The 13,397-nt window shown below is 46.1% G+C and overlaps 1 protein-coding gene across 1 annotated transcript in view; it reads left to right on the top strand.

Moving 5' to 3' along the window:
* Window positions 1–13,397, top strand: part of RPA1 (replication protein A1) — a 92,163-nt gene that overhangs the window by 24,744 nt on the left and 54,022 nt on the right. Inside the window, exons 8-12 of the mRNA XM_077294480.1 lie at window positions 8,847–8,949; window positions 10,714–10,782; window positions 10,866–11,058; window positions 11,138–11,277; window positions 11,819–11,967. Of these exons, the coding sequence (XP_077150595.1) occupies window positions 8,847–8,949; window positions 10,714–10,782; window positions 10,866–11,058; window positions 11,138–11,277; window positions 11,819–11,967 (654 nt within the window). The remainder of the gene's footprint in view (window positions 1–8,846; window positions 8,950–10,713; window positions 10,783–10,865; window positions 11,059–11,137; window positions 11,278–11,818; window positions 11,968–13,397) is intronic.

A 13,397-nucleotide genomic window follows, 5' to 3' on the forward strand; every position in this document is an offset into this window, starting at 1 on the left:
TTTCCAAGGAGCTGGGCCTACCTGTCTCCACTGTTGGGAGCATCATCCGGAAGTGGAAGGCTTATGGAACTACTGTTAGCCTTCCACGGCCTGGACAGCCTTTGAAAGTTTCCTCCCGTGCCGAGGCCAGGCTTGTCCGAAGAGTCAAGGCTAACCCAAGGACAACAAGGAAGGAGCTCCGGGAAAATCTCATGGCAGTGGGGACATTGGTTTCAGTCAATACCATAAGTAACGTACTCCACCGCAATGGTCTCCGTTCCAGACGAGCCCGTAAGGTACCTTTACTTTCAAAGCGTCATGTCAAGGCTTGTCTACAGTTTGCTCATGATCACTTGGAGGACTCTGAGACTGACTGGTTCAAGGTTCTCTGGTCTGATGAGACCAAGATGGAGATCTTTGGTGCCAACCACACACGTGACGTTTGGAGACTGGATGGCACTGCATACGACCCCAAGAATACCATCCCTACAGTCAAGCATGGTGGTGGCAGCATCATGCTGTGGGGCTGTTTCTCAGCCAAGGGGCCTGGCCATCTGGTCCACATCCATGGGAAGATGGATAGCACGGCCTACCTGGAGATTTTGGCCAAGAACCTCCGCTCCTCCATCAAGGATCTTAAGATGGGTCGTCATTTCATCTTCCAGCAAGACAACGACCCAAAGCACACAGCCAAGAAAACCAAGGCCTGGTTCAAGAGGCAAAAAATCAAGGTGTTGCAGTGGCCTAGTCAGTCTCCTGACCTTAACCCAATTGAAAACTTGTGGAAGGAGCTCAAGATTAAAGTCCACATGAGACACCCAAAGAACCTAGATAACTTGGAGAAGATCTGCATGGAGGATTGGGCCAAGATAACTCCAGAGACCTGTGCCGGCCTGATCAGGTCTTATAAAAGACGATTACTAGCTGTAATTGCAAACAAAGGTTATTCCACAAAATATTAAACCTAGGGGTTGAATAATAATTGACCCACACTTTTATGTTTAAAATTTATAAAAATTTAACTGAGCAACAAAACTTTTTGGTTTGTAAGATTTATGCATCTGTTAATAAATCCTGCTCTTGTTTGAAGTTTGAAGGCTCTAACTTATTTGCATCTTATTATACCTGCTAAATCTGCAGGGGGTTGAATACTACTTTTAGGCACTGATATATATATATATATATATATATATATATATATATATATGTGTGTGTGTGTGTGTGAATTTATATCTCTGATGGATGAAAATTAATGTGTATATCTCTCAATGCATAATGCATAAAATAATTCTAGAGAAACATAAATAGCTATACAGACAGATGATAATTCATTGAATAAATATCAAATAAATATAGATATCAAATCTTTCAATGCATGATAGGAAAACATTAATGACTGTAACAACAGATACCAATTCATTAGATAGATATCAAATATATGGATACAAAATAGTAGAAGTGCATAGTGCAAATAATGATGCCAATCATGTCACAGACAAGGTGGACCAGAGAAAAGTAAAAAGTCCCAATGTTATACCATATTCATATACTGACCAGGATGCACTCACTGCACTCCAACGCGCGTTTCGCTACCGCTTCATCGGTGTTTAGAGCTGACAGTGATTAGGTCAGTATGAATCCTCTGACAGGTTCCTCTTAAAGGGAAAATGTCACCCGGTATGGCTGATGTGAGATACGGCCATCACCTTTCAGGGCCCCCAACCCGACCTCCTAAGAAAAGAAAAAGACCTTTTATTTTACTCACCTGTGGGGTGGTTCAGTCTGAGGGGTGTTGATGTTTTTGGTCCCGCGCCTTCCATCTTATGATTTCCGTCCTCTTTCTTGCTTCGTGTGGATGACGCGTCCCTGTGTCATCCACAGTCTCCCTGGCATCTCGCTCCTGCGTAGTCGTACTTCTCTGCCCTAGAGAAGTATACCTGCGCCGAAGTGCAATGCCGAAGAGACTGTGTGGATGACGCATGAATGTGTCATCCACCCAAATGAAGAAAGAGTACAGCGAACGTAAGAAGTTGAGAGAGAGAGAGAGAGACTTGCATGCAGACAAGAACGGGGATAAGGAGCCATGCATACAAGGATGGGAATAAGGAGCCATGCAGACAAGGACGGGGATAAGGAGCTATGCATACAAGGATGGAGATAAGGAGGCTTGCAGACAAGGATCGGAATAAGGAGCCATGCAGACAAGGATGGGGATAAGGAGCCATGCATACAAGGATGGGAATGAGGAGTCATGCAGACAAGGACGGGGATAAGGCGTCGTGCAGACAAGGATAGGAATAAAGAGTCGTGCAGACAAGGATAGGAATAAAGAGTCGTGCAGACAAGGATGGGGATGAGTCGTGCAGACACGGATGGGAATAAGGAGTCGTGCAGACACGGATGGGAATAAGGAGTCGTGCAGACACGGATGGGAATAAGGAGTCGTGCAGACACGGATGGGAATAAGGAGTCGTGCAGACACGGATGGGAATAAGGAGTCGTGCAGACACGGATGGGAATAAGGAGTCGTGCAGACACGGATGGGAATAAGGAGTCGTGCAGACACGGATGGGAATAAGGAGTCGTGCAGACACGGATGGGAATAAGGAGTCGTGCAGACACGGATGGGAATAAGGAGTCGTGCAGACACGGATGGGAATAAGGAGTCGTGCAGACACGGATGGGAATAAGGAGTCGTGCAGACACGGATGGGAATAAGGAGTCGCGCAGACACGGATGGGAATAAGGAGTCGCGCAGACACGGACGGGGATAAGGAGTCGCGCAGACACGGACGGGGATAAGGAGTCGCGCAGACACGGACGGGGATAAGGAGTCGCGCAGACACGGACGGGGATAAGGAGTCGCGCAGACACGGACGGGGATAAGGAGTCGCGCAGACACGGACGGGGATAAGGAGTCGCGCAGACACGGACGGGGATAAGGAGTCGCGCAGACACGGACGGGGATAAGGAGTCGCGCAGACACGGACGGGGATAAGGAGTCGCGCAGACACGGACGGGGATAAGGAGTCGCGCAGACACGGACGGGGATAAGGAGTCGCGCAGACACGGACGGGGATAAGGAGTCGCGCAGACACGGACGGGGATAAGGAGTCGCGCAGACACGGACGGGGATAAGGAGTCGCGCAGACACGGACGGGGATAAGGAGTCGCGCAGACACGGACGGGGATAAGGAGTCGCGCAGACACGGACGGGGATAAGGAGTCGCGCAGACACGGACGGGGATAAGGAGTCGCGCAGACACGGACGGGGATAAGGAGTCGCGCAGACACGGACGGGGATAAGGAGTCGCGCAGACACGGACGGGGATAAGGAGTCGCGCAGACACGGACGGGGATAAGGAGTCGCGCAGACACGGACGGGGATAAGGAGTCGCGCAGACACGGACGGGGATAAGGAGTCGCGCAGACACGGACGGGGATAAGGAGTCGCGCAGACACGGACGGGGATAAGGAGTCGCGCAGACACGGACGGGGATAAGGAGTCGCGCAGACACGGACGGGGATAAGGAGTCGCGCAGACACGGACGGGGATAAGGAGTCGCGCAGACACGGACGGGGATAAGGAGTCGCGCAGACACGGACGGGGATAAGGAGTCGCGCAGACAAGGACGGGGATAAGGAGTCGCGCAGACAAGGACGGGAATAAGGAGCCCATGTATACCAGAATAGGGATTAGGGGACAATGCATACCCAGCTTATACTCGAGTCAATAAGTTTTCCCAGTTTTTCGAGGCAAAATTAGGTGCCTCGGCTTATACTCTGGTCGGCTTATACACGAGTATATATGGTAGTCCCTTTATGGGACTTTCGCTTTTTTTTTTTTTTTTTTTTACTTTGCACTGGTAAGACATTGCAAAGCATTACAGTGTGTTCCAAATTATTATGCAAATAATATTTCCTCATATTTTCTCTAAATTACCTATCTGAATTGCAGTCATTGTTATTTTCCAGTCATCTACTATTATAGTATAATTGCAATGTTTTGGAACAAACTGCCTATGAAAACAGTATATTTTTTAAAAAATATAAACACTCAAAATACATGTTCCAAATTATTATGCACAGCAGAGTTTTCAACCTTTTTTTTTTAATTATTTTGAACAAAAAAATGGTCAATTGTGAAGTTATAAGCATTATCAGCTTATTACAAAATGAAATCAAACAGTTTTCAAGTGAAAACTTTATTCTAGGTGATGTTACATTTGCACATAGGACCCCTTGTTCGAAAGAAGCTTCTGAACTCTCTCGTCCATTGAATTTGTCAGTTTTTGGATGGTTTCTGCTTCAATTGTTTTGCATGTGGACAGAATCCCCTCCCAGAGCTGTTGCTTAGATGTGAACTGCCTCCCGCCATCATAGACACTCCTTTTGATGATGCTCCAGAGGTTCTCAATGGGGTTGAGGTCAGGGGAAGATGGTGGCCACACCATACGTTTGTCCTCTTTTATGCCCATAGCAGCCAGAGATGCAGATGTGTTTTTTGCAGCATGAGACGGTGCATTATCATGCATGAAAATGATCTTGCTGCGGAAAGCACGGTTCTTCCTCTTGAACCATGGCAGGAAGTGTTGTTTTAGAAACTCCACATAGATTATGGAGTTCATCTTTACCCCTTCAGGGATCATAAAGGGGCCGACAATCTCTCTCCCCATGATTCCAGCCCAAAATATTACTCCACCTCCTCCTTGTTGGCGCCTTAGCCGTGTTTTCATGGGGTGTCCATCAACCAGCCATCCTCCACTCCATCCATCTGGACCATCGAGTGTTGCACGGCACTCATCGGTGAACAAAACAGTTTGGAAGGCAGTCTTCATGTATTGTTTGGCCCACTGGAGCCGTTTCTGCTTGTGTGCAGTGGATAGAGGTGGTCGACAGGATGGCTTACGCACAGCTGCAAACCTCTGAAGGACCCTGCATCTTGTTGTTCTGGGGACGTTGGAGGCACCAGCAGCTTCAAAAACTTGTCTGCTGCTATGACAAGGCATTTTTGCAGCTGCTCTTTTAACCTTACGCAATTGCCTCTTGGAAAGAGTCCTCAATTTTTCCTTATCAGCACGCACACGTGTGTGCTGGGAATCCGCTACATACTTCTTGATTGTGAGATGATCACGATGAAGTGTCTTGGCAATGTTGATTGTAGTCATGCCTTGACCTAAATACTCCACAATTTGTTGCTTCTCAGCAGCCGACACATCCTTTTTCTTTACCATTTTGGCCAAAAATGTAGGCTGCTTAATAATGTGGAACAGCCTTCTTAAGTAGTCTTGCCTTTATTTGGACACACCTGCCAAACTTATTTTCACAGGTATCTGCAATTGCTTTCAGTGATATAAAGAGCCCTGACACACATCACCATCAATGAGTTTAAATGACAAACAAAAAAATTCTAACCTTATCACTCCTAAACTCTTTGTGCATAATAATTTGGAACACAGTGTTCACCTAAATTGAAAGCTTCTGACACCATGCTGTGAGCATGGTCTTAGAAACTTTCCTTAGCTTGGTGATCCAGGGCTTATGACAACCCGGGTCCCCATGGCAACGATCGACCCGGAACTCCTGTTGCTCTGCCTCCTTCATGAATGTTGGGATCGCACTTGATTGCAGCATTTAGGGGATAAACAGCCAAGGGCGGCACTGGCTCCGCTCCTGTCTTAGTACAGAAGCTCGGCCACTGGCGCCCTGAGCTGCTGCACTGATCGGTTGGGAGGCGCTGATCACAGTGATCTGGGTGCGGGGATGACCGCATGGGTCCCTGCACCTCTTCTCCTTCCTCTCAACTGTCACAGACCGCTGTCTGCACTGAACTGTCACTGCGTGTTTATATGCATGATGGACATAGGCCGTCCTGGTGCAGGAACTGACACCCGGCCGTGATGGGCTATGTCAGTCAGTGGACGTTAAAAGCCACAACTACACCCATGTCAACGAAAAAAAAGTTATACATCTCAAAAGAAAGCGAAAGCTGAAAAATTAAAGATTTCCCAGATTGTTATAAAGGCCCTCACAGCCGATATCTATCCTGAAATCCACTGCCTGAGATTGGGAATTTGTAAACCCTCTTCACATACATTGTACTGTACTTCTGTGGCTGTTTGATGCAGAATCTGCCCCAATATCCCATGTCTAACGCTCGCATGGTGTAAATTGCCGTTAGCAAACCTGCCCGTAATGGTGGTAGGTTCTCTGCACTCCTCAGGCCGGCTCATTTCCCAGCATGGACATTAATGTAGCACACATTATCTGGCATTATCCCATTTCCACTGTGGTAGTTTTAGTATAAACCATGTCTGGAGTATTGAATTTTCTTCCAGTGTGCGGCCTGTATGCTGCTGTAGAGAAAGGAGGGTTACAAACTGCTAGCAATTGATTAAATTTGTTGGCTGCGCTAAAACCTGTAAAAGCTTCCTGTGGTGCCATCCACCCGCTGCCTTCATTATAAGTGTCCTGCTCTATCCTGTCATTGAGCTCCATGTAAGGCTTTTCTTTGATTAGTTCATTAACCCCTTCTCAGTAATAGTGGATCGTACGTAGGGCGAAGTTGCTGAGTCAGCACCATGGCAGGTATCTGCTCTGATTACTATTGTTTAACTATTTCAGTGCCACTGATGAACTCTGGTGGCTTTTAAATGATCCTTACTTGCAGTCTCCCACTGGCCTCCACAATTCTGTTCTGGGATGGTGATGAGTTGATATGGCAGCTGGAGGCCTGCTGAAGCCCCCTAAAGTTTCCATCTTGAACCTTCTGTGACACAGTCTCTGGCTGGGCTTCATAGCAGAACAGAATTTTCTCTGTATACTGCAATTCTTCTTGTAATCAAAAATCACAGTCTCCAGTCCCATAAGGAGACTAAAAATAAAGACAATATGAAAGTTTAACCCCCCCTTCCCTTTTTCAAAATATTTGGTATTGCTGCACCTGAAAAAGTCTGATCTGTGAAAGTATAGTGGAAGGTTGTTGGTGACTTGTGATCAAAGTAAAGTGAGAAGTGGGACTTTTTGTTTAAAATGTAGAGAAAACAATAATCAAATGAGATATAAACAAGAGATATCGCGCTAAACACTGAATGTATTGATGTTTTGCACAAGACTTCATTATAATCACAAGCTCACGCCACTATAGATGCCACAACCGGTGTAGATGTTGCAAAGAAAAGGTGAGCACTGCTCCTTACCCCGAAGATGGCTTGATCAGGGTTCCGAATGGCGTAGCGATACTGGTGACCAGTGTCAGTTACTAGAAACACCGGACACCTGGCGACAGGAGTGGGCTGTGAGGATGCCCGTAGTTAGAAGACGCGCAGAGCCAGAAGCGCTCCGGCCGGTAGCGATCCTGGGTGCGCGTGAAAAAATGGCCGACGCTGCTAGCCCAGCAGCGTGTGACGTCACAAAGACTACGGCTTGTGGAGCAATAGGTGTGACGGGCTAGGCACGGTACCCGCCTGATATCAGCAGCTTGCACACATATTTCTCACCAGCGCCAGTGTGCCATTGTTTTTTCTTTTAATAATCAAATGAGTTTGAAATTCTATCAGCAAATTTTATATGCAACTGGACATCAAACACAGGTCAGAAGGTGAATGTTGGAAGTTTTTCCATTTCACTTGTAATAACTCCTTTAGAAATTGATGGCAGCAACATGTCTCAAAACATTTGGGACAGGGCCATGTCTACCATTGTGTAGCATCTCTTCTAACAGCAATCTAAACCTCTGAGAAGTGAGGACACCAATTGCTAGAGTTTGGAAGGGAAATGTAGTCCCATTCTTGTCTGAATGTTCTCGATTTCTCTAGAAACTGAACCTTTGATATGTACTGTAGATGGTGGGATATTCAGTCTTTGCAATTTTACAGTGAGAAATGTTTATCTGAAATTGTTCCATGTGTTTGAGAGGCAGTTGCTCTTTTGTTACTCTGCCTTTACCGCTAGATCGCTTGCTCTCCTTCCCGCTAGATCGCTTGCTCTCCTTCCCGCTAGATCGCTTGCTCTCCTTCCCGCTAGATCGCTTGCTCTCCTTCCTTCTAGATCGCTTGCTCTCCTTCCTTCTAGGTCGCTTGCTCTCCTTTCCCGCTAGATCGCTTGCTCTCCTTCCCGCTAGATCGCTTGCTCTCCTTTCCCGCTAGATCGCTTGCTCTCCTTCCCGCTAGATCGCTTGCTCTCCTTCCCGCTAGATCGCTTGCTCTCCTTCCAGCTAGATCGCTTGCTCTCCTTCCCGCTAGATCGCTTGCTCTCCTTCCCGCTAGATCGCTTGCTCTCCTTCCCGCTAGATCGCTTGCTCTCCTTCGCCCTAGATCGCTTGCTCACCTTCTCTAGATCACTTGCTCTCCTTCCCTCTAGATCGCTCGCTCTCCTTCCCTCTAGATCGCTCGCTCTCCTTCCCGCCAGGTCGCTCGCTCTCCTTCCCGCCAGGTCGCTCGCTCTCCTTCCCGCCAGGTCACTCGCGCTCCTTCCCGCCAGGTCGCTGGCTCCTTCCCGCCAGGTCGCTGGCGCTCCTTCCCGCCAGGTCGCTGGCGCTCCTTCCCGCCAGGTCGCTGGCGCTCCTTCCCGCCAGGTCGCTGGCGCTCCTTCCCGCCAGGTCGCTGGCGCTCCTTCCCGCCAGGTCGCTGGCGCTCCTTCCCGCCTGGTCGCTGGCGCTCCTTCCCGCCTGGTCGCTGGCGCTCCTTCCCGCCTGGTCGCTGGCGCTCCTTCCCGCCTGGTCGCTGGCGCTCCTTCCCGCCGGGTCGCTCGCTCGCTCTCCTTCCCGCCGGGTCGCTCGCTCTCCTTCTGCACTTCCCCAATGTGTAAGTGTATAATCTAAATTAATACATATAATACAATTTTTTTATATAAATTCCTTTTTTAAGGTGGATGATTCGAGCGCGAGTGACCAACAAAGGCCAGATACGTACTTGGAGCAATTCTCGTGGAGAAGGGAAATTATTTTCCATTGAGATGGTGGATGAGAGTGTAAGTAAAGGCTGTTGCTATGCTTTTACGTCTGTGGCTTTTATATGCTGCGTACTGCTGTCCACACAGTTATTTTGCCCGTAGCCAATAAAATTAAGCTCATTATGTTTTATCTTATTAATTCTTATCTGCAGTCATCACAGTGATGTTCAAGTCAAATTCCGTGGCTTAAATACCTATATAATGTGTGATCGAGAAGAATCATAGTTGAAATATAAAATTAGCATTGTAGTGTTGTGTGTATAGTGTAGTACACCAGTGTGTCTGGGAAAACTCTGCACAGATTCTGCTGGCAGTCAGTGCTTCTTGACTGATGCCGTGGGATGCTGGTGATTGCTCCGGAGACAGAGGCTCGCTTTTGTTTGCCCTCCTAACCTCTTTTGAGATGTACAGGGCTCGTCAGGGCTTTCTATTCTTGGTCACTTGTAGAAAAATGCAGTGACTAAAATGTTTTTTATGTGCAGATGTTGTTTCTCTGATGCAAGAACCAAAATCTGTTATCAAATAATTAGCTCTCCATGCCCTGGGTATAGCGAAGGCGGATGAGTCATGCTGGAGCCTGGGCAGCATATACAAGCAGTGACATCTTTGTCATCCGTTAGGTACAGAGTACGTTGTAGCCCACACATCACGTGCCTTCTTCAGTTAATTGGTTAATCATCTCGATAATTAATAAGTGGATGGCTATGGTTTTATACAGAGGCCAGGAATATTTACAAATGCTAATTGACAACTTACGTGGTCATTTTTCCCATATAATGACTGTAGGGAAAATAGATTAATGTGAGGTCATGTAAACATGAGTATGTTTGATTTGAATGCACATATATGTTGCATTTTTTTCTTCTTTTTATTTCTAAGTATATATATATCCTTAAAGAGAACCTGTCACCAAGTTTGTCCCATATAAATTAAGGCCACCACCATGCTGGAATTTTAAAAAAAATTAAAATCCACAATCCAATCTGCAGATCCCAAAAAGACCTTTCATTATACACGCAGATGAGGCAGTCCAGTCCAATGGGCATCACTGGTCTTGATTCGGCACCTCCTCTCATCGTCCTCCTTCCCTGTTTCATGTGGATGTCATTATCAGTGCCCCCATCGCGTTCCTGTGCAGGCGTACTGTCTTGCTGACATCAGAGCAAAGTACTGTAATGCGCATGCCCCGGGAAAAGCCAAAGAGCACTGATGACCTGGAAGTAAAGCCAGTGCATGCTCAATATAGTGCTTTGCTCCAGGGGGAAGGAGGCTGACGATCGCAAGAAGGTGACTCGTTACCCCAGTTTGCCTAAGGTGCTCAGTTATGCACAGACAATTGCGGGTGCGCGAGTGACATGTTCAATCCCCACTGACACTGTTTCGCCTCTGTTAGACAGCTACAAAACCTGTGGAGATTGCCAGTGTTTGACAGGCAATCCCTGCATGTTTTGTGGCTGTCTTAACAGTTAGACAGCCACAGTTACAGTCACAAAACAATTGTGGATTCCCTGACAAACACAGGCAATCTCCACATGTTTTGTGGCTAACAGCTGTGAAACATGTGTCCGTGGGGACTTGGAACATGTCCCTCGAGCACACGCGTTACGCTGTGCATAACTGAGCACTTTCGCTCATCACTACAAGATTCAAGACCAGAGACGCCCATCTGACCGGATCTTCCCATCAGGCCCAAATGGTGGTAGCGGCTGTACTTTCTCTACTTTATGTGGGGGAAAACCTGATGACAGGTTCCCTTTAAGCATGGTTTCTTACCTTTTCCAGGGTGAGATCCGGGCAACTGCCTTCAATGATCAAGCTGACAAGTTTTTCTCTCTTATTGAAGTGAATAAGGTACGTTCTTTGTCCAGTTGACAGGTTATCCCATGTTGGGGCTTTTTTTTATTTAAATAACCCTTATTTCTCTATTTGACCAGGTATATTACTTCTCAAAAGGCACTTTGAAGATTGCTAACAAGCAGTACACGGCCGTGAAGAATGACTATGAGATGACTTTTAATAGCGAGACCACCGTTATCCCTTGCGATGACTCCTCAGATGTCCCAACGGTGCAGTTTCAGTTTGTTCCTATTTCTGAGCTTGAAAACAAGAATAAAGACACATTATTAGGTCTGTACCATTTTGGTAGCTGTCAGGTGGTCAGCTCTAGCATAGATCCGTTGTCATTCTTGTGTTTCCTTTCTTACAGATGTCATAGGAGTTTGTAAGAGTTTTGAAGAGGTCGCTAAGGTCACAATAAAATCAAACAACCGAGAAGTTTCGAAGAGAACGATCCATTTAATGGACACATCGGGCAAGGTGGTTTCCACAACTCTGTGGGGAGAAGATGTAAGTATTCATTACAATATCGCAGGTTCTATATATAGCTGTTGTGGCTATAAGAGAAGCCCCCATGATCTTAGTAAATGCGTATAGCACAGGTACTGATCCTATGTGTTAGGATCAAGGTGTTCAGAATCCATTCCAATCTGGTATCCATCGGTCTTAGACGTTACATGTAAGAAAATAATTTGCTATGTGCTGATGATCCTAGAGTCACTTATAATACTACTTTCATGATAATGATCTATGGCATATCTATGGGGTATTCTATAAATGTCTGTGTGCCCACGTCGGGGATCTGCCATCCCCATCCCGCCTGGTGAGGCCTCTGCATGTTTTCTCTGCTTCTCTTACTCCATTAGGAGTGAAAATACGGAGCGGCTCTAATGCATGGCCACCTCTCCATTCATTCTCTGTCCGAATGTTAGGGGATTCAGAAAGGAGGTCCCCACAGACTTCTATGTCTAAACCTGCCAATATGCCATGAACGCTCAGGTTACAATACTTTTTTATCAGTCTGACCTGAAGTATCTTTCTTTTGTAACAGGCGGATAAATTTGATGGCTCAAGACAACCTGTTGTAGCGATCAAAGGAGCCCGGCTTTCTGATTTTGGGGGGCGATCTCTGTCAGTTTTATCATCCAGCACGGTCATGATAAATCCAGATATTCCTGAAGCATTCAAGCTCAGAGGATGGTAGGACACTGATTGGTTTTACTTTTCAAACATTTGTTTTATAGGATTACTGAACTAAATGAATTGGTTGGTAAACACTCAAAAGAACAACAACAAAAGACTAGAAAAGGCAGTGAGCATCCATGTATTATTGAAATATATCTGCAGATTAAGAGGCAGACCATAGTCCAATCTTGAGCCTTTCTGCAAGGTGACGTGACTGCTTACACTCCATGATAGATGGCATTCAGCTGCCCAGGTGGCACAGGACAGTATTTGGTGTTTGTGACTCTTTAACACAAAACTACATGTTTAGATTAAATATCCTTGTACTTTTTGTATCCTTTGAGCACACTTCCTTGTTTGAGCACTAGTGGGCACCATAACAATGTCAAATGGTTAAGTAGTGTATCCTCAAATTTAACCCTTTTTCTACTGCATTGATGTTTACAATGATTTCCCAAATTGAAGCCATCATAAGCTAGCTGCAGGTAAAATTGCAGACTTTGCACTAAAGAGGCAGAGAGGAGAAACACCTATTGCCATGCATAGGAGTCCCCTGACTGGGGTTGTGTTCTAGTGCTTGCAACCTGGCAGGGATGCCTTTATGTTCTGTGGCACCATGAAATGTCTGGAGACTGACTTCTGAAATTCAGCAGTATAATACTGGCACATAAATCCTGCCAAATAGGTGTGTACTTTTGTGAAAAAAATCTATTACCTATCCTAAATCTGTTTTATTGACAGATGTAAAAATGTATTTTATATCTGACCTAATATGGATAGATAGAAAAGTGAGATCTAGTATCAGATTTGATAAAATCTATATATTACACCAAAATAATCTGTGATTTTTTTTTGTGTCTTTTATATATTTACATTTATTCTAATTTATGGAATACGACACACGTCTTTGTTGTCGTCTGCATAAAAATATATGTTCCTGTATATTTATCATAAATTACGTCAAACGCAACTGATTCACCAGAGCTAAAAGGGTTGTCTGAGACGAAAATCCCTCCATACACATAAGATGACTGTTGGTAGAAGGATGGTTCAGACTGACTTATGGCCGGCAGCTATCTCGGCTGTCCCTCCCATACACTGGAGCGCTGCTCCTGTGTTCTCTTCTGGATATCTTTTGGGGCAAATTATTTACAGGAAAATAAAAGGATTTGCAGTCCAAAATCAAACATGCCAGAACGTTTACTTCCCTGATAACTGTATAGCAGCTAATATCCCCTCCAGAGGAGGCCGGTTGTAAACACTGTTTGGAGTGTGAACATCAGGGCTCCGTACAGGGCTTAGGGTACCGTCACACAGTGCCATTTTCATCGCTACGACGGCACGATTCGTGACGTTGCAGCGTCGTATGATTATCGCTCCAGCGTCGTAGACTGCGGTCACACGTTGCAATACACGGCGCTGGAGCGATAATTTCATGACGTATT

The sequence above is a fragment of the Ranitomeya variabilis genome, chromosome 3 (assembly GCF_051348905.1).
Source record: "Ranitomeya variabilis isolate aRanVar5 chromosome 3, aRanVar5.hap1, whole genome shotgun sequence".
Classification (NCBI taxonomy): domain Eukaryota; kingdom Metazoa; phylum Chordata; class Amphibia; order Anura; family Dendrobatidae; genus Ranitomeya; species Ranitomeya variabilis.